Source organism: Protomyctophum bolini, assembly GCF_963924005.1.
Source record: "Protomyctophum bolini genome assembly, chromosome: 16".
Taxonomy (NCBI): Eukaryota; Metazoa; Chordata; class Actinopteri; order Myctophiformes; family Myctophidae; genus Protomyctophum; species Protomyctophum bolini.
In genome coordinates, this window is record NC_137877.1 from 25896265 (window position 1) to 25918787 (window position 22523).

The 22523-nt window shown below is 41.1% G+C and overlaps 1 protein-coding gene across 1 annotated transcript; it reads left to right on the plus strand.

Moving 5' to 3' along the window:
* Window positions 1–394: 394 nt before the first annotated feature.
* Window positions 395–21824, plus strand: LOC308330888 (polycystin-1-like protein 2; the record flags this gene model as incomplete). Its single annotated transcript, XM_080785961.1, has 22 exons — window positions 395–509; window positions 1066–1256; window positions 1352–1582; window positions 1903–2004; window positions 3681–3859; window positions 6284–6430; window positions 7072–7271; window positions 7600–7829; window positions 8021–8231; window positions 9695–9923; window positions 10144–10372; window positions 10621–10714; window positions 13407–13535; window positions 14188–14373; window positions 15158–15485; window positions 15878–16011; window positions 16846–16973; window positions 17965–18125; window positions 18513–18723; window positions 19343–19444; window positions 21114–21245; window positions 21645–21824. 22 exons carry the CDS (start codon window positions 395–397, stop codon window positions 21822–21824), a joined length of 3849 nt encoding a protein of 1282 aa, XP_080642087.1.
* Window positions 21825–22523: the final 699 nt, after the last annotated feature.

Consider the following 22523-nt stretch of genomic DNA (forward strand, 5'->3'; position numbering starts at 1 on the left):
ATCTATCTAAAAATATTGAACCAATGAAAAGTATAATAAACCGCTTCGGACAAAACCTCATAACTCCATTGGACCCTCAAACTGTCTGCTGAAGCACCACCTCTTCACCACCTCTCCACCACTCAATGCAAGTAATTGACAATATACAAAGTCAAAATACCAACTCATATGAGGCAGTATTGCATTGTTTTAATAATAGGCCTGTAACGTTTTCTTAATTTATAGATGTTTTTTTTTATTTCGGTACATTAAGTACATTTTTATGCCAATACTTTTGCACTTTTACTCAAGACATTTTGATTTCCACATTTCAGTGTTGATACTTTTACTCGAGTAAAGAACGTGAGTACTTTTTCCACCGCTGTCTCTAACCATGTATTGTATTCTTCTAAAGATGGAACCCTCGGTGGATTCTCTACCCCTCAAACTCTATCTGGGTCACGGAGATTATCCCACTGACACCAAGTATGTGGCCATGACTGAGATGCCTCATCAGGGAGAGACACAAGGTGACACATCCTTTTGTTTACAGCTTGGTAGAGATGGGACATTCTGACTTGATAAAAAAAAACACTTTCAACCGGGCATCACAGATTCTCATAAATCTCAAGTGAAGTTTTATGAAAATCTGTAATGCCCGGTTGAAAGTGTTTTTAAGTTAAAGAAATGTGATCGGGAAATCCCTATAGTATCAGTATCATATTATATCATGATATTAGACTGGATATTGTCTGTGATTTTGGATATTGTACTAAAGATAAATATCGGATCGGGAAAAATCAGTATCGGCAGATATAAAAAAAAAACTTGATCGGGACATAGTCTTCACCATTATTTCACAAACAGTAAATAGCAGGTATACAAGCTCACAATTAATGAGTCTTTATTGATTGCTGAGGAAATTATAGTTTACGTATAAAACATGTGAAAGAGAATATATTATACTGTATAAGAAGACATTAACAGTACGTTAAAGTTTAACATACTGTTAGAGCGCGAGTGCATGCGTGAGCAGCACCTTTCATGAAATGAAGTGCAGCTCACAGATGTGTTTATGTGTTGCAGAGGAGAAATACACCTGGCTGCTGGATGCCAAGGATTTGAAAGGAAACACTGGAGAGCACTATCTCGTAGTACGGCCCATTGTGGGCCCAGGAATTAAGTCCGTCAATGCCAGTTTAAACATCGCATCCATCGCCACCCAGTGTAAATACTGGGACGAATCAAAAATGGACTGGAGTACTGATGGCTGCAGGGTAGGTGGACAGCGGTAGAGTATATAAATCAACAACAGAACAGAACAAACTGCTCAGGCTAAACTGCTGGACGTACTTTTCCAATGCCTTCCTAGGTTGGTATTCGGACAACACATCAAGCCACTCAGTGCCTCTGCAACCACCTGACCACCTTTGGGAGCTCCTTCTTTGTCACCCCCAACCCTATCGACCTGTCACGCACTGCGGAACTCTTCGGTACCTTTGCTGAGAACCCTGTGGTCGTGTGCGTTGTCGGTGCACTCTTTCTGGCGTACTTCCTCGTGGTTGTGTGGGCGTGCAGAAAGGACATACAAGACACAGCCAAGGTACAGACACCGCAGGATCAGGGTTGTGAAGCTGCATTGCTGAATATTGTAGCCTTTGGTGAATGGCCCTTGGTGAATGGCCCTTGCAACTTAAGTAGAAAAAGGAAACCTTCAACCTTGAATAGAATTTTTCAATGCAATATGAAGTGCTTTTATACGAAACAGGATAAAAACCAAAAACAAACCTACATACCCAAAGGATTTCCTTTTTTTTTTAAATGCTATAGTCTCAAAAGGTTGTGTGGTCATTAAATGCCCATTATTCTGTTCTGTATTCACTGAACAGACTGTGAGATGTTTTTGTGCCTTCTGACTTACAGGTGAAGGTGACAGTACTAGAAGACAACAACCCTATGGATGAGTACGGTTACATGTTGACCATCAGCACTGGCCTACGGCGTGGCGCCGCCACCTCCTCTCAGGTTAGCTGGTTGAGTATTCACATGTTTTACTTAAGTGTCAATACTGCAATGTAGAAATTCAAGGTTCAAGGTTCTTTATTATTTGTCTCCCGAGGAAGAAATGTGTCTTAGACAAAGGGCCCGCATGCAAGCGTAGCCCTTATGTCCATGTCGCCGCAGTGCAGCGCCAGTACATCTTTCTTGCATCATAGAAGAAAATGTTTTTCTGGGTACCCAAATTATTTTCCAAAAGAAAAACTGAATGGCTGGGAAGTTTACATAGTAGGCCTACACATAGTGCATGCATAAACTTTCCTTAATTATTCTATTTTTTTTATAGTATCTTCTTTATATTCACACCAACAGGAGCAGAAAGTAAAGTGAATGCTGATTGTGAATAGCACCGGCTGTCAGGAGTTAATTTGGTTCCATTATGGTCAGCTAATGTTCCTGTTACAATCAGTCTATCGCAGAGCTGCCAACTCTCATCAGTGTGAGGGACACACAATTAACAACTGACGTCAACTCATGCACAACTGAGAAATCCAGCAAAGGGAATTAAATTATTGTATCAGAAGTAGTCCCATAGTCTTTCGTTAAACAGTAGTTTTGATGAATTGAACAAGGTTAACAGGTCTTTGTATTGAGTTGTGTGTAGTGGCCAAGCCCTATGCTTGAACACTGTGGTTGGCTGACGGCAAGGAGGATGTTCAGACGTGTGCTCAAATAAACTGAAAGTCCAAACTTGTCCATTGAGCTCACAAACAAAGATATTTATTAGCTGATCTGTCACCTCAGCATACAATAAATACTTACATAAATAAACTGTTCAGAATACATGACTACAGCTCAAAGAAACACAGTTGAAAAACATTGTGCCTCTGCCAATCGGCAACACCTGCTACTTGATTGGGGTCCATTAAATACCCAAGCAACCTGGGTCTAGCCCACGCCCTGTGGTGACATCAAATTAGTCTACAACACTACTAGACATCATATGGCTCTTACATTGTGCTTGAAATGTACTGTAATTCTGCAAACTGTTAATAAATATTTCAATCAATCAATCAAAAAAGCAGCCAGGCCTGTGTTCGTCTTGTGTGAGGAACACTGGGCAAATGCGCACGTCGTCATTCCATTGACCATTTAGGCTGCTGTAGGCTGCTATCACCAATGGACTTCCATCCATATAAACTCACCAACATGTCTTGAGATTGGATTCAGATGTTAACTTCAGGTATATATATAAAGTTATAAATATATAGTTATATATGAATAGAGAAGACACCCGAGTTCTCCTCCCATCCACTTGCATTAAGTTGCTCAAAAGCGCATGAAGCGATTTCACTCCTCCTTCCTGGTAGGAACAGAGTGCATTCTGGGATGGATTTGCCTCAAACACATGAACGCGCTGCCGTTGACTATCATTGTGCCGTTTGTGCGCGTTCACGTATGAAACATTCGTTCACGTGTCATGGCCTCAATCACATGAACGTGCGCAATGATAGTCAACGGAGCAGCGCTGGCTCGAGCTGCAATGACAAATTCGGCCACTATGTCCATTTCGCCTCAGGGTTTCCTCTGGGTGCCTTCTCTATTGTATATATACTCTGAGGTGAAGATTAGTTGACACTCATTTTACTAGGTGAGCGAGCTGCACCACCTGATAGCTTTGTGTTTGACTACTTTTTGAACAGGTGACAGTAACTCTGCAGGGTGTAGATGGAGAGAGTGAACCACACCACCTGACAGATCTCGAGAAGCCTGTGTTTGAAAGAGGCAACGTGGACACATTCCTGCTGACCACACCCTTCTCCCTGGGAGACCTGCAGGGCATCAGGCTTTGGCATGACAATTCAGGGGCTCACCCTTCTTGGTGCGTAACTGCGTATATACTAGTCTGTAGCTATACAAGCAAGCTGCAGCAATGAGAAGAGTCGCCTCGGGGACCGTAGGTGTTTTGTTTTCAAAAGAAAAGAAAAACAGCCTGGGCAAACAACGCAGGAAAACTGGTATAGGGGTGGGGAGCGAACCAATAATAATTTTGCCGGCAAATTAGATTGTTTTCCTCCACCCCTCTAGACCAGCACTCGCACTCACACAGCGGTCCTTATAGAGGGGCCCGCCAAATCTTTGTGTGATGGGGAACATTAGCTTGGCTATTTTGGGAGAGTTGGTGTAGGGAGAAGGAGCAGTCCAAGTACAGAACCAACGGTCGGTCATAAACTGAATATATTGAGGGTTTAAAATGTTAACTGTCTGAAAATTTGTGTGAATCTAACAAAAAATGTAATATATGTAATGTAATGTAATGTAAAAATGTAATATATGTCAAACAAGTCTATGAACCTATCTATGAAGTCAATGAAAGCTGCAACACAATTGTATACAATATGGGGGTCCCTGCATCTCTCTCTCTGCTAGGGGGTCCTAGGCCTGTTGCAAAAATGTTGCTTCAATCAATTTCAGATCAATATATGTACCTATGTACCTGTGCAGTATCAACCCACCGTGGACGCAAAATGTTAGCCTGGCTAATAAGCCATACTGAATCAGCCGTTAGTCTGGCTTATTAGCCAGGCTAGCGAAATGCATGAATATGACCATAAGCCAATTACCACCGCTTTCAGCGATTCGTCATCACGTCACTGTAGCACGCTGTAGCATGCTGAGTGCTAATGTGGGTTGTTGCCGACTTTGTAATTAAAGCTTCTGCACTTTGACCACATAAAAAGTTACACACGTGTTGGTGCATCAAGTCTAATTATGCTACTGTACTTGTAGCCCAGCTGCCAGCCTCGTTCGGTACTTCGGCAGTTGAGACGAATAACCAGTCCATAATTTATTCTGACCCCTCCACGAAAAGGCCTATCTTTCTGTCCTGAACCCTATAATCTATACATTATGGATAATTAGTATGGACTTAGATGGTTATTCGTCTCAACTGATAACTTTGCACCATTGAGCCAGCTCTGTGGGACTGGCCAACAGGGGTGCAAATGGTTAGGGGACGGTCAGGCGTCTACTTGTTCCTTGTCCTTGTTCCTGACTCGATATCCTGGTGTGGAAACCGTGGGCTCCCCCAGAGTTAGTGTCGAAGTGTCCTTGAGCAAGACTCTGAACCCCTAATTGCTCCTGATGTGCTGGTTGCGAAATAAAGGATTTATGTAACTCACATTAGACTGTTAATGTTCCATTTTCATATCATTCTAATGGATTTCAGAGGTGGTGAGTAGCCTAGCTCCCCTTAGTTTCCTCTGAAGTGAAGCAGCTATGTCCAAGACTCGGTCCCCGTTCGGTTTCCAAAAGAACAAACATAGCCTACAAAGTTTACAAACCATCCATGCACCGCTCATGGCGTGTCTCGACAGCTTATTATTTTAAATTGGGCACATATAACGAGGCGCACCGCCGCACCGAGGGACGGCGGTCATAATACTAATCATTTTGGAAATCAAATAGCCTGTAGCCTGCAGTGGGCTGTAACATTGCGTGGTCATACACTACAGAATTATATCATTTATATGGATCTGTTGGTGACTATATGATGTTGATTAGGCCTAATGATTAGGTTATTCATCACAGCCAGCTGGGTTTAACGAGATGGCTCAGTGCAACTGCAACATGACGAAAACCTGACGCTTCAGCTATCAAGTGATAATCCGGTTGATTTTATAAAACATTTAGCATATGAACTGAAGCTCATTTGGTGCGCCGCAAACCAGAGGCCAGCCAGCGGTATAAACAACCACCCCACTGTTCACTTCTCTCTGATCATGCCTGCGCGCATTCAGTAGGCTATGCGTGCTGCCGAGCTCGAGTCTGACTGAAATGCCACCGTGCTGCGCCAAAAGCCACTCCTCCGTCTTCCTCCTGTCACAATTAAGTGGATCAAATAACAGAATTGCTATTTTTATTATAATAACATTCTTAGAAAAAAGAGAAAGAAAAAAGAAAAAATCTGGAAAATCACTGAGCCCGAGGCTCGGCCAGGCCCGAATAATTAGCATATTCTTTTGGCCCGGCCCGGCCCGGCCCGAAAACGTCGTGTCGGTGGTCGGGCCAGGTCGGGCTCGGGCAGAGTTTGAGAACTTTATCCACTTGAGTAAGACTTCTAATAAACAGCATGAATTTGGGAAAACTGAAAAGTTTCCTCATTCCCTTCATATTCACTTCATCCCGTTGATCAGTCAATCTGGACGGACAGACGGACGGACGACAGGGTTTCTATATGATCAACACATCTGACACATGATGACCCCAGTCAATTTGTCATTTGACACGTGCGTTTTTTCCTCAGGTATGTGAGCAGGATCATGGTGCAGGATTTACAGACGGAGCAGAAATGGACTTTTCTGTGCAACTCCTGGCTGGGCATAGACATAGGCGATTGCGTGCTTGATAGGATTTTCCCTGTTGCTACGGAGATCGATTTGAAGAAGTTCAGGTGAGTGATAGTCCTTGTGCTTCTGCTGTGCACAGACATCTCACGCACGCATGCATGCACATTAGGTGTATACTGTATCAGTACGTACTGTTGTATGTTATATACTGTATGGTTTCTCTGTATGACCAATGTTGGCTTAATTTGTTTCTTAACAGCCCTAGCATCCCTATTCTAGGGGGAACATCCACCAAAAATAGTATGTAATACTAATGTATTTTCGCCAAAGAGACTTGACGTATATCTACTGTGTATAGGTAGAGGATCAGGTAGGATCAGGGGTGTACATTCGACTAAGTATAGGGTTTATGTGGTTATGTTCTTTTCTAATTTAAAGTACGACTCTTCATTACTACATTGACCAAGTTTTAAGACACTCCCTTGTGCATTAACTTGAACACACCGTGTTCTTTCTCTTTTGGAAGAAATAAAGAGCTCTGAATTATCGCATGCAGTGAGGAATTTTTCTGCTTCAAATGACTATAGGCCTACTAGTGCAGTGCCTGATTCTGACCTCCATTCAGAATCAGTGCTCAGTTAGAGCTGCCTGTCAAAAAGTGCATACTATTTATTTTCATCGTATACCTACTTTCTATTCAGTGTGTTCCAAATCACACAACCAATTTTTGTGACAATTTCCCTAGCAATTTGTTCTTCATGAAGACAACCAAGGACTTCAGTGACAGCCACCTGTGGTTCTCTGTGATCAGTCGCCCTCCCGGCAGCCCGTTCACCTGCGTTCAGAGAGTGTCTTGCTGCTTCTCCCTCCTCCTCTGCACAATGCTGACCAGCATCATGTTCTTCGGAATCCCCACTGACCCGTCTGAGCAGACCATGGATCTGGGTACAGAGAACAGTGCAGTTAAACCAGGAGACATGCAGTCAGTAGCAAGATTGTTGTGGCAAACATATTTTTAACTCTTCGCTTCTGGGCGTCCGTCGCCAGCTGCCACATATATATCATGTTGGGGGTCCTTGACATGAAAAAGTTTGAGCACACTGATAGGCCTATAAGTTTTTCAGAAAAAATGGTAGAATCAGCCTCATGTCATAATGGGTTATAGCTCTAATGGGTAATTGATTTAATGTATGTATGTATGTATTTTTGTAAAGTACAGTATGTTTGTATGTGTATGTAAGTCACAGTACGTATCTATGTGTTGTGATTACAGGTCATTTCGAGTTCACCTGGCAACAGCTCATGGTCGGAATCCAAAGTTCACTCATCATGTTTCCAGTCAATCTAATCATAGTGAGCATCTTCAGAAACACTCGTCCTCCAGAAACGTCTTGTTGTAAGTCCCTACCAGACGCCACTAAGCAGGAGAACATTCAGCCAAACCAGGTCACTCACGTCTCCTTAGTGGAAGTCAAGGATGTCTCTCTAGACACCATCATCAAGGTAAAGATCAGTGGTGGTAGTAAAAGTAAAAGTATCAATACTGCAATATAGAAATACTCCGTTTACAAGTAAAAGTCCTGAATTCAAAATATACTTGAGTAAAAGTACAAAAGTATTGGTATCAAATTTGAAAATAGCCGCTCACAATGTTTTCTCAGGATGTCACAAGAATTGCCCTCTTGCTCTCTAAGACTGTGAAAAGCAACCTCCCGATAGAGTCCGACTTTGGGCCCGGGCAGCAGGTCGACATCAATACTGTTCTCTCTGTGGTGGAAGACTTCATCAAACAGCATAACAAAAAGAACAATTCCACTGCCAGCACTGAGGCCACTGAAGGATCTCACGCTCTAATTGTAGAGCCACAGCCTCCAGATGTGAAAGCTGCATTCTGGAGAAACACACGTACGTATATACACATTCTACTAGTTTTGCCTTTATTTATTTTTTAAATCTCTATTTGGCACTTCAATTGCCACTAATCTCTAGAGGTTATACTAGTTTCTGCAGTTTAGCATTGTTTGTTACGAACGTGTCATTCAAAGTAATTAGCTCACTTATTTGGAAAAGATACTGCATGATCCGTCTAATTACTCCCTGAGGGGGTTTGCACCCACATGCATGGTTCTGAGTTTATTATCCTGCTAATATCCAGGTTGGTCACTTAATTAAAATATATGAATAAGTAATATTTATTCTTAATTTGAGGCAAAATGCTCCTTGAATAGAAACTTTGCGTTGGCATTATCTTCATCAATCTAGGAAATGTCCGTCTTTTACACACTGTTTTGTGTTCTTTGTAAATACATCAAAGATGCAATTATAATCCAGATAAAGCCTTGGCCTGGAAGAGAGGTCATCAGGTGGACCCCAACCTTCTTAAAGTGTTTCGACCCTTAATATAACCACAACACTCCAGTTAGATTTTTTTTTAATTCAATTTATTTTCACTGCACATAGTATACAAATACTTTGACAATGAAATGAATATTTTGGCGGGAGTGATTGGTCAAATCACTGCCCCTCTCATCCAGGCTTCCAGCTATTGTCCTTTCTCTATGCCAGATCCAACAGGAGGCTCCATCTGCCTTGTGTGTTCTTTGCAAGCACTTAGAGGTCTCTAGGACTGTAGTTTGTTTCTCACCAGACTATAAGTATGTGCGGTGTGCATGCATCCGTCCTTGTCCAAACTTGGCCTTACTCTGGTGTTTTTGAGTCAAGGTGGGTTGTTTGAGCCTTCTCTACGTCTGTGTCACTGTCGTCGTTGTTGCCGTTTAATCTGTCCTAGTGAGTCTCTCTTCCTCCCCTCCTCTCGGGAGACTGTGGGTATAGAGGGTATATGCGCATGCATAAAGTGAATGGGAAATCATTTAATGCAATCAGATTGACTTTTCTGTTTGGATGTATGGGCTATCAAGGCCGAAAAGTAGTTTTTTGCCACTCAGCAGGCGTTCCCGCATAACATCCGGGTATGATGATGATGCCACGCGGCCGCGCATACCCTCTATTGCTCATTTGTACGATCTGTAGCTTGCGTGGTGCATGCCCTCTTGCGAGTGATGCAACAGCAGTTGCACCATATATACTACTTTACGCAAACCTTTATCACCAGCACATGCATGTTATGTTTCCCCAGAAGGGGGCAAGATATTTAAGTCTATGTTTTTAAGAAGAGCCTGCATTTATTTATGTTGGGTTACATATAATAATACATATTATAATGGCTAGGCAGATCTACTGTAGATAGATACAATACATATATACAGCCTAGAATTAGCATTACAGTCATTATTAAATATTTGGTGCACAAAATAATAATCTTGGAGTAGGAGGTGTTACCAGTGTCAATTTAAAAAATGTGTTTACAGACACCAGCCCTGAGAAGATTGCAGATGGTGTTCAGAAAAGGAGCAACAAGATCCAGTATCTGTACAGACAGCTGTGTCACATAGACCAGGAGCTGAGTGCGCTGGGTTCTCGTGGGTTCCCTGAACCAGACAGCTACACGGAGGCTGTGGAGAAGGTCCAAGGAATGAAGGGCCTTCTGCAGGATCAGCTCCTGTCGTCCAGTCTCACAGACCCTGACAAACACACTCGGTACAGAACAATTTTAAATACTAGCAGAGCAGATATGTACAGCAATAGAATAATCGTGATGCTCGTGACTTAATTTAAATTGAAAAAGAAAAGTTTTATTCCAAGTTCCTCTAGCAAGTTATATAATGTATATAACGTCGTCCTTTAAGATTTAAAAATTAAAAACACCTTAAATATTTTCTTAGTAATAGTTATGTTCTTATTGATAATGTGCTCCCAGCTCCCCTTCTGAAGATAACACCAAAGGTAAAAAGAGGAAATGCTGTGAAGGAGGTCTACCCTGGTGGTTTGTGTTTGTCGGCTGGCTCCTGGTGATCGCGAGCAGCTGTGTGTCGGGATTCTTCACAATGCTGTACGGGTTGAAATTTGGGAAGACCCGCTCTGTGAGCTGGTTAATATCCATGGTGGTCTCCTTTTTTGAGAGTCTCCTCGTGACTCAACCGCTAAAGGTGAGATGTGCAAATGCATGCACCTTGTCTACTTGATGAAGACACTATAAATGAAGGTATATCCATGATGTGGAAGAAATGTTAACTGACTCACCACACAATATTTCATAAAACCTATACCGATTTTATATATTGTCTTGAAGTAAAATTCATGTTAAACCTTTTTGCAGCAAAACAACATTCAGTTTGTCCTGTTCTGGCATAATTCCATGCAGAGACAACATGTCCCTGTGTGCCTCTTGTTTCAGGTTTTATGCCTGGCAGTGTTTGTTGCTCTTGTACTCAAGAAAGTGGAAGAGGACGATAAAGAGGAACTTGTTATAGAAAATAACAGAAAGCCAGGTATATTTGCGATACTGTAAATAAAAAGAATAGGTGGAAAGTGGTGTGTGTGTGTGTGTGTGTGTGTGTGTGTGTGTGTGTGTGTGTGTGTGTGTGTGTGTGTGTGTGTGTGTGTGTGTGTGTGTGTGTGTGTGTGTGTGTGTGTGTGTGTGTGTGTGTGTGTGTGTGTGTGTGTGTGTGTGTGTGTGTGTGTGTGTTACACAAATTTGGCTGTAGAAAGATGTGTGTTTTTTACACACTAGAGAAAGTAGAAAATTCTGTAGATTGATTGGTATTTTTTTCATTTGAGGACCTGAATAGCTGGGTAGTTATTATGCATAGCCTTATTGGAGTAGCAGACTATGTCCACTGTTCTGAAGGACAGTTGGCTTTGTTATTTCTCCCCAATCTAGTCATTATGCAAATGCTGTCGGTCTGAGTGACTCTATACCGGGCACTGCATTCCCTGCGGGGGTTTGGAACGTGTGTGTCGAATGTGAAGTCGGTCGGCTAAACGGTTCTCGAGTTACATGCATTACAACCGTGTACACACACACACACACACACACACACACACACACACACACACACACACACACACACACACACACACACACACACACAGATGTGGCACATTTATAGTAGGATTTCTCCCAATTTGGACAGAGGGAATAGGACAGGTGGTTCTTTTTACATTTCCCCCCAGTTTTGTAATTATTTATCTTGTAGACCCATGTCAGTCACTGCCACTGCCAAATATGGAGACTGAGAGAGTAGGGTATTGAGTGACATGCAGCAAATTCCATTTGTACACTCTCAGAGTTATGGGTGTTGCTACAGTGCAGGCAGTACACTCCTGGTAAATCAGTAGCATACATATTCTTTTTATGATCAGTACTTTATTTGGATTTTTTACAAATACAAAAAACAGAAAACACAAGCAACAACAACAGAATACGTATGCATGGATATTATGTATGAACACAGAAACATAATATAAAACAAGGATAGACAAGATAAACAAAAAAAACATACAAATTAATCAAATTAAAAGTTTTAATTAGTTTACACGAGCAAACACGCAGCATCATCAACCGTATCATATGTATACTAATACAGTAAAAAATCAAAAGGGCATTGCCTGACCATGGATCACATCAAGGACCTGCAACATGACTGAGAAACACGTTCCACTTCGAATCATATTTATCCAACTCATTATTCATCTTAAAGGATAACCTCTCCAAAGCAGCCACAATACCAAGCTGAGTGAACCATACATGTGCTGGAGGCAAATCCTCAGACTTCCATTCCTTAACAATGAGTCCAGTAGACTCTATTCATTATTTTAAATTGAACTAATCTGGTTCTAAGTTCACGGGACATCTTCTTTGAGTTCCGTAGAATCATCTTCCATTCACTGTCTGTAAAGGATTGATTTAAATCAACCTCCCAAATCCTCTTTACGCTTGAGGGCTGACCTTGGTGTGCTATCATAATTTAATAATATGTTGATGCCTCATGTCCAGTTCCAAATAGCTTATAGCTAACAGTATCATACATATTCTGAAGAAAACCCAGCTGAAGAAAACCTATACTGCGAGACATGCCATTCAGTAATTATATCTTGATGAAAACAAACCTATACTGGAGACATGCCATTCAGTAATGATATCTTGATGAAAACAAACCTATACTGGAGACATGCCATTCAGTAATGATATCTTGATGAAAACCTATACTAGTGGAGACATGCCATTCAGTAATGATATCTTGATGAAAACCTATACTAGTGGAGACATGCCATTCAGTAATTATATCTTGATGAAAACCTATACTGGAGACATGCCATTCAGTAATGATATCTTGATGAAAACCTATACTAGTGGAGACATGCCATTCAGTAATTATATCTTGATGAAAACCTATACTAGTGGAGACATGCCATTCAGTAATTATATCTTGATGAAAACCTATACTAGTGGAGACATGCCATTCAGTAATTATATCTTGATGAAAACCTATACTAGTGGAGACATGCCATTCAGTAATTATATCTTGATGAAAACCTATACTGGAGACATGCCATTCAGTAATGATATCTTGATGAAAACAAACCTATACTGGAGACATGCCATTCAGTAATTATATCTTGATGAAAACCTATACTGGAGACATGCCATTCAGTAATTATATCTTGATGAAAACCTATACTGGAGACATGCCATTCAGTAATTATATCTTGATGAAAACCTATACTGGAGACATGCCATTCAGTAATTATATCTTGATGAAAACCTATACTGGAGACATGCCATTCAGTAATGATATCTTGATGAAAACAAACCTATACTGGAGACATGCCGTTCAGTAATTATGTCTTGGTTGAAAATGATGGAAAAATCAAATATCTGACACGGACAAGTCTTTCCCTCCTATATAAATTACATAGGTCTCCAGCTGCTTCTTTTCACCTGAGTTTCACTGGGAGGGTGTAATGGGTGCAGAGGAACAAACTATTCTTCCCAGTTTTGGAACCAAATGGACACTCATTCGGTTCCATTTGTACACACAGAGATACCGGTATAGCCCTATGTGCTTCTGGTCATTTCGTATGTCCGTGGCAAAAAATACATTTCAACAAAAATGTCCAACACAAGCCAACATGGCGATGACCCCTGCACATCATGACTATGATACTCTTGACACACAGGTGATTGTAAGATGGTCAGAAGAAGGGATAGCAGATTCTACAAGCCGCCACCTCTGGTGGACATCGAAAAGATGAGAATTAACATGATAAAGGAGCAGAAAGCCTTCGCTCTCATCAAGGAGATTCTCAGTACGTATGTCCAGTAGGCCTACAAACTTTGTGGTTTGTTCCAAGTATCAAAATGTACCTAAAGTAACACAATTAGAAAGTACTCAATGCAGAATGACCAGTTTCAAGTTTTCAAATGAATACAAATATTTTGAAAATAGCAGATCTGCAAGCTCACAATGTGTCGAATTGCAACGCATTGTGAGCTTGTTGATCAGAGGTCTTCATGGGTCAGAGTCTATATACTCTACTAGACTGCTATTTTCAAATGGCCATAATGTGGGCTGAAATAGTTAATATACGTTTTGTAATAATACTCATAATCTGCAAAGTTTTCACTTAATTATATAGTGAAGCTGAAGCACAAGTACAATATTTGAGATGTAGTGGAGTAGAAGTAAAAGTATGGGAAATTGGAAATACTCAAGTAAAGTACAAATAAAAATTCAGGACGGGAACCCCATTTGGTGTTTTAATTATGGGGGTCAGCAGCCAATTACATATATTTTTGGGGATCCTTGACATGAAAATGTTTTAGAATTTTCAGAAAACTGTCAGGATTTAGAAGACTTTATTTACGGACCGGGGAGGGGGGGGGGATTTCCAAATCACTGAATGCTCTTTAAGTACAGTACTTGTATTTAGTTACTTTCCACCACTGGTTGTGTTGCAGCGTATGTGGGCTTCATGTGGATGCTGCTGCTGGTGGTGTACGGACAGAGAGACCCCAACGCTTTCTTCTTGACCAGACACATTCGACAGAGATTCAGTAAAGGCATCTCAGACAGCATGACTCTCCAAGACATTTTCACATGGGCTGACACTTCTCTACTCCAGAATCTGTTTGGCACTTATCCAGGTAAGAAATAGCATTCAGAAAAGTGACTTTCTTTCTTTCTTTTTCACTTTATTTATGCAGGGAAGCATGCAAATAAATTATTATTATATTGACATTGACAATTAAATAATAATTGGCATGTGCTATACACTGTCCTTCAAAGCAAAAGTCCACTAACAAAATGTTTGGAGTATTGACTTATTTATTTGTCTCAAAGGTCAAATCAGACGTCATATTGGGGGATAAACTATTTCTAGTTTGTTGTACTAGTTTAATGCCTTTTTTATTTTTGTTTCTTTGCGTACTTTAATACTGAAGCTTGACTTTGACATTAGAAAAGAAAACTCACATACTAGTATGATTGTTGTAGCGACTACTTCTTCCCATCAAACCAAATTAAAGTAGCGATATAAGGCTGAGCTGTCGGCAGGAACTGTATGACGTTGTTAATGACAGAAAAGCAAGGTCCAAAATGTACTGAAAAGGTTGATAAACGAAATGTAAACGTAGGTACACTATAAACTTAAACGGTCAACAGAAATGATTGTGCCTAGAGCTCACCCACATTCTCTCACTGAATGCCCACTGCCCCAGACACATTAGCAGACACACAGCAGGAGCTCATGAATCAGGTAGGAAGTGGGACATCAAAACCAAGCGTTGGAAAAACTATAAAATAAAATCAACAAACAAAATGTATATTCTGGCTCCTACAATGAATATATTATGATTCTGACTCTGGGGAAAGAAAGTATGATATAATGCTAAAAGATTGTTGTCAGAGCATTGATATGGTTGATTGCAGGATTCATCACAGATGGGAACTCCAAGCTGGTGGGCAGTGCACGTCTTCGTCAAGTGAGGGTGAAGCGGAACGCTTGCCATATTGCCAAGTCCATGAAAGAGCATGTGCATGATTGTCATGCTCAATATTCATGGGAAGCAGAGGACATGGGATCCTACGGCTTAGGCTGGAACCGCTCTGTGCATGATAATGCCTCACAGAGCCGTCCCACTCCTTGGAAGTACCAGACGCAGTCTCAAATTAGAGCCTATCCTATCTGGGGATACGCGCTATACAGAGGAGGCGGTTTTGTAGCAGATCTTGGTCCTGACTTGCAAAATGCCAGCAGGTACTGTAGGCTTGCTGGTAATTAATTAAAAGTGTTGAAGGTTTAATAGAGGCTATGCGCATGATATCATCATCATCATACCCAGACGTTTCTGGCCTTGACAGCCCATACACACAAACAGAAAAGTCTTATCTTTTGCATTAAACAACGTTAAACTCACTTTGCCACTCACTTTGCCACTTGATTTTCCACTCACTTATGCATGCGCATAACCTCTCTATTATTAGTGATGCAAAGTCTAGATCATGTTTCTAATTATATAGTATATAGAAATACAATTCGTTTTTTCCTATACAAAAGAATCATGACTGTCGATATAAGGTTTTGAGCTGTGAAAAGTTTCATCTGCCATTGAGTGTGTGTACGTGTGTCCATGTCTAATGTGTCTACAGAAACCTGCAGTACCTATTCAAAAACACCTGGCTGGATGCGTACACAAGGGCAGTCTTTGTTCAGTTTACAGTGTACAATGCCAACGTCAACCTATTTTGCATCGTCACACTCATGCTGGAGACCATGGCGATCGGTACAACTGAGCACTTTCAACATCTGCAGTTTGTGTACAACTTAAACAACTCAACAATGCTTTACTCAGTAAATCCCCTATAGTGAAATGTTACCCTTGTGAGCTGCATGAATTGAATGATTTATTATTTGCCAGAAACGGGCTTAAACACACTTTTTCTATAAATGGAAGCCATTGTGTTGATGGTGACACAGTAATGAGAAGTTCTCATATTATGTTCTCAGAACATGTACTAAAAGAACTAGGGCTGCACGATATGGACAACATGTTATATCTTTTCTTTATGCCAAATATTGCGATATCGATACGATATACGTTTGGAAACTCTTTTCTTAATTCTTATTGGCTTTCCATATGTTCCACGTATTCATGTCGTAAAATCGGGGCGTTTCAAGGAATATTTAAGGGCGTGTTATTTAAATGACGGTCGTTTCAGACGTGACATTTATCAAAGCTCCGACCAAAAAGTTCAGCTGTTTACGATCACTTCACAAATGCCGTGCCGATGGAACCGTACGCCAAAACCCACGCTCGAATTTAAGGCAGAATTTACACTCCATTCATATAGGAGGGCCATTGTGTTCCCACACTTGTTATATAATATGCAACAATGAAAACTAGCATGGATGGGATGTTGCTGGCTTTAGAAGTGGACGATATATCGATATATCAATGATTATAATTGACATATCGCAATACCGTTGCCTTTTTGCAATACTGATATTGTGCATGTTCATACCTCGATAACGATTTATTGTGCAGCCTTAAAATGAACCTACTCTACATGTGATAACATTTCTATTTCTATGCTATTTCTGAATCTGAATTATAAAGGAGCGTTCCAGTTCCGCAGCGAGCTGCATAATGTCCGTCTCTACACTGCCCCTGGTGGCCTCCACGTTTTTGTCATGGCAGCTGAGGTCATTTACTTACTGTTTATCCTATACTACATGTTTCTTCAGGTAAGCATTAACCACTTGAATGGTATGCCTATAGTATATACATACCAGAAAAGCACATACAATTGTTAAATTAATTCAGATGCAGTGAAAGCCGTGTAAAATTGGACAAATAAATCAATCAGACAATGGGAGAAGAGATATATGGCCCAATATTGGGCCATATCTTACTATATTGAAAAACATTTTAAAATAGTTCAACTAGCTGATCTAAGGCCTGGGCCGTGGCTCAGCCGTCCAGGCACCTTGGCCGGTAGCCCAAGTCTGGCAGTGTGCTGGGGGTTTGACTCCCGATCCCGACGGCCTTTACTGCATGTCACCCCCCATCTCTCTCAATTCCTGTCAGCCTACTGTCTGTCCATCTATAAAAAAATATAAAATAAAGGTGAAAACATTAAAAGAATAGCTGATCTACATCGACACGTTGTGAGCTTTTAGATCGGCTATTTGAATTATTTAAAGAGGGTTTTTCAACATAGTAAAAAACTGCAAATAAGCTTAAGGGTAATAAGGTAATAAGGGTAAGGGCAAGATATATCCCTATAATATACAATGCTTTATATAATAACCTCAAAGCACGTGATTCTCTCAGAGACTTGCTGCAATTATTCCAGGAGAAAATGTGTGATTAATGCTGCATCTCAATTAAGGGGCCATCCACCCAATAAAGTTCTGAAAGTCCCAGTTTTGGGCATGTCTTTGTAGGTGTAAAATGAAAAATAATCTTTCAAACATAATTTTTCTTTTGTTGAAAATAACCAATGTAGCCAACAAGCACGTACGACACGGAACACGTCACAGCAATTTTTTTCAAAAGATGCAATATTACAAGGTTTCTGCATGCCTGACTGTGACAATATACAACAATGTACACATTACGCAAAATTGGATCATTTTGCACAAGCTATTCCATGAAGCGCAGTGGGATATTAGTATCTCAATGCAAGGCTAATTCCATTCCTGGCTGCTTTCCCATCCATCCATCTCCTGACAGGGCAAGTTAATGAAGCAGCAGAGATGGACTTACTTCAAGAGAAAGTGGAACTTGCTTGAGTTGGTTATCATTGCCCTCAGCTGGAGTGTCCTGTCTCTCTTAATCAAAAGGCATCTGCTCGGAAACCGGGAATTAAACTACTACCAAAACCACAAAGACCAGTAAGAATCATTTAGCATTGATTTAATCAAATATCACAATTTTTAGAAAGACTGACTGGTGTTATCTGGCTGCACTGAAGCGTATTATTCACCTTTTCATTGTTTATAATTGTTTTAAAATTCGAGTAGTAAAACAATCGAAGTAATATTCGTGATATCGAATCGCAACAATCGTTGAATCACAGAATCGCATTGAATCGGGAGGTAAGTGAATCGGCCAATCCCACCCCTAATAGACAGACCCTTTTATAGACGGCTAGCCTCTTTCAGACTCACCTGATGAAATAATGTATTACACATTACTCAAGAGAGCTTAAAGAGTCGCTATTTTTGCTGAATGTTCTTGAAACATTTTCTTTTTTCATTATTGTGTTTTGCTGCATATAGATTTGCCAACTTCCAAGACACAGCCATGGCTAACTCAGTGCTGGGGCATGTGATCGCCGTCCTGGTTCTCTTCGCCACCATCAAACTGTGGCACCTGCTTCGACTGAACCCCAAGTTGAACTTGATCACGGCCACACTGCATCGTGCCTGGACCGACATCTCAGGCTTTCTGATGGTTATGGCCATCATGTGTGTTGCCTACTCTGTTGCCGTGAGTTTGTGTATTATTTTCTTTTCCTTAAACAGTTGTTCTCATCCTGCTTTCATGGTTCTCTTTCTGTCTTCTTCTCTTAACAACAGCAGGGCTGTATAGCCACTGCCACTTAGTGACTGAGTACTGCAGTTTCACAGCCAATCGTGCAAAAGTGTAAATTTTGCTTGGTTTCAGTCAGTCATCCTGGCATGACCAACCATCTGTGAAATTAAAGTTATGGAATTAAACTTTGCTATATCTGCCTAAGGTTGTACTTTTACTGCTCCCTGCATGTCACTGTGTCATATTAATTGAAAGCCCTCCAGAGCTGTTATGCTAGTTTTTGATCTTATTTGGTGTTGCTCCTTGCCTTAGAGAATTACCTTTGGCTGTGCCAATTTGTTTCATGGTTTCACTTATCTCATGGGTGCACCTGTGATAGATGTGGTGGTACTGTACTACCACCACCTCTATCGCAGTAGAGCTAGCACACACTGTACTATAGGTTCGAGTGAATCTGTCTTGAATATATTCATGATTGAATATGAAAAGCTCCCAGTCCTGTATAACTTCAAAGTGACGTTTATCCACACTGTTAAATGTTTCATATGTTTTCAACATAATTGTATTTTTCTAGTGCAATTTGCTGTATGGATGGAAGTTGGCTTCATACAGGACTTTCATGGACGCTGTTCTGACCATGATCAGTTTGCAGCTGGGCATCTTCAATTATGAGGAGGTCAGTGAGGTTTTTATTACGGCCAGACCAATCATATATTGGTCATTATTTCACTTTTTTAATGACACTAGACCTGTATGTGCCCGTTGTTCACAGGCCTACTTGAGAACGATGCAACTTGGGAACCTAATAATACCTGTTGTCAACTTGTCATAGCACCCGTTTTAACTATCTGTCTGTGTCCCTTTTGTGCCCATACTGTATATGGAGATATCTCTGTATCTGTCTGTCTGCCTGTGCCTGAAGAGTGTTGCAAACTGACTGTGAAAAGTGTGCTGGTTAAGTAATCAATTGGCAGGTGTGGGGTTGCCATGGCAATCAATTGGCTGAGGCAGAGGCTGGGAATTGCAGATGTGAGGGGGACTTAAGCTGATTAGGCCCACTGGCAGAGCCTGATCAAAGCCTTTTGTGGTGGTTCTGGAGAACCGTGGGTACGACCAACTCGATACCGGGCACTGCACTCCCTGCGGGGGTGTGGAACGCATGTGTCGAATGTGAACACACATGCACGCACGCAGACACAAACACACACACAGAGCCGTGGCGCATTTATAGTAGGATTGGTATCTACAATTATGCAGCCAATGCATAATGTGTTAACCACTCCACTTTTGCACTCTTTAGACACAGGCAGACATCCATATACAGAGATCTCCATGATAGACAGATACAGAGATCTCTATGTGGGACACAGACAGACCGTTAAAATGGGTGCTATGACAACGGGTATTGCATACTACAGAGATCTCCATATACAGTATGGGCACAAAAGGGACACAGACAGTGCTATCACAAGTTGACAACGGGTATTATTAGGTTCCCAAGTTGCACCGTTCTCAAGTAGGCCGGTGACCGACGGGCAGGTACAGGTCTAGTCTAACTATAAATGTGCCACGTCTCTGTGTGTGTGCTTGTGTGTACGGTTGTAATGCACGTAACTCGAGAATCGTTTGCCCCACCGAATTCGACACATGCGTTCCACACCACCACAGGGAGTGCAGTGCCCGGCTTCAAGTCTGTGAGACACACCGTTGTCCAGAAACACCACATAATGCTCTGGTCAGGCTCTGCCAGTGGACCTAAGTCAAAGCTTCCCTCACCTGTGCAATTTCCAGTCTCTGCCTTGATTGCCATGGCAACCCCACACCTGCCAATTGATTACTTAACCAGTCCACTTTTCAGTCAGTTTGCACTCTTCAGACACAGGCACATACACAGATCTCCATGATGTGGGACACAGACAGACAAAATGGGTGCTATGCGCTAGTTAAAAAATAAAAGAAAGAGAGATTGGCTAGGCCTATTTTTTGTGTATAAGGTAAATGTTCTCAAATATAAACTTAACCAAATCAAGTTTTACAAATATATTAGGAAATGTTGCACTTTGTGCAACATTACATCAGTAATCGTGGTCTAGGTCTCGGTATCGAACCCAAAAATCTGGCACTGGTCTGCTCTAATGTTTACATCTCCCATTGGACTCAGCTCATATATCGATGTGTAGTTGGAGTGAGGTGGAGGTTTTCTTTCTATGATATTCCTTGAAGAACTTGCTATCTTTGTTTTAATATTTTAGTCAGTGTACAGCGTACACTGAGTGGATGTTCATTTGACCATGGTAGTCGGTATAATCAGCTCAGATGAATTGACGCTGATACTTCCTTAACAGGTTCTGAACAACAGTCCAGTGCTCGGGGCATTGCTCATTGGATCATGCATCGTGTTCATGACCTTTGTGGTACTCAACCTCCTCATCTCTGTCATCCTTGTAGCATTTAGCCAGGAGCAGCTGCATCACAAGGTAGTTTTTTTGTAATGCTATATTATTTAGAACAAAAATATATATATACAGTATAGTGTACAAGTACTAACTGTTATGAAGATATATATCATCATATATAATGTATTTTTCTTCTGTCATTGAATTCTGAATAAAGTATCAAACTGAATTACTGTTTGGATCAAATATCATCCCAACAAATATTTGCAATAGTAAAATCCCCATACTTATGCAGTCTTCCAAATACCTTTCTGCTGGATATGTGCCTAATTTTCTTTCTTTCTTCTTTCTCAAGTTTGGGTTTGAAATGTAGTGAAGTCAAAAGTACAATATTTGAAGACCTATAATTACTGTCCTCTAGACTAGTCCTCCTCAAGCACCACTTGGATCTGTTGAGTATGTCTTTCTCCTGTTCCCCAGCCCTCAGAGGAGGAGGAGATTGTGGACCTGATGTTGATGAAGATTTGCAGTCTCTTTGGGATCAGATGTAAAGAGCTAAGTCACAACACCACCAGCCCTGAGGGGAGTGGCAACTCTGACTCAGTGTTTAATAATGACAAAAAGATCATCAACAACAATGCTATTGACTTAACCACTTAAACCCTGTACGTTTCTGCAGAATTTTTATGCTTTCCTGTGTGTGTGTGTGTGTGTGTGTGTGTGTGTGTGTGTGTACCAATATACCGTTTACAGTACCATTTATCATGACAGGCCCAGAATAGGGTATACTGACAGGAAGATTTTATTTTTTAATTAGCCTACGGTATATAAACAAATTTTAGTCGTCATGCCAATTATTTCCTGCTTTCTGCTACCAAAGGAATATGTCGGCACCACTGCCCTAAACATGTATTGTTGTTGGTGTTAGTAGGAATAAACACAGAAACACATGTAGTGCCTCCATCCTACTCCTCAACATTCCCTACTGACAGGTGACGCTATAGCCCGTAGGAGTATGTGCCTGGCTTCTCTCCACCAAACACAGCCAAAGATGCTCGGCAAGCCGAATGCACCATAGTGGATTCAAACCCCTAGACTGCGTGGTAGTGGTCAGAATATCAGGATACACAGTTTGCCGGCTACTGCTACAGAGCTGACAATGAGGTTATATCTTCCCTTCTTCTCTGGAGTTCTGCCTCAAAGCAGACCAGAGGTAGAAAACTGTCGTTCCCTGATGTCATCGCTAGGGACATCCACGATCTCGACCGCGGTCGAAAAATTAGCAGTAGCCTCGGAAACTCAGACGTTTTTATTTCCAGGGAGAAAAGCAGTGGTTCTTTTTTCCTTTTTTTTTTCAAT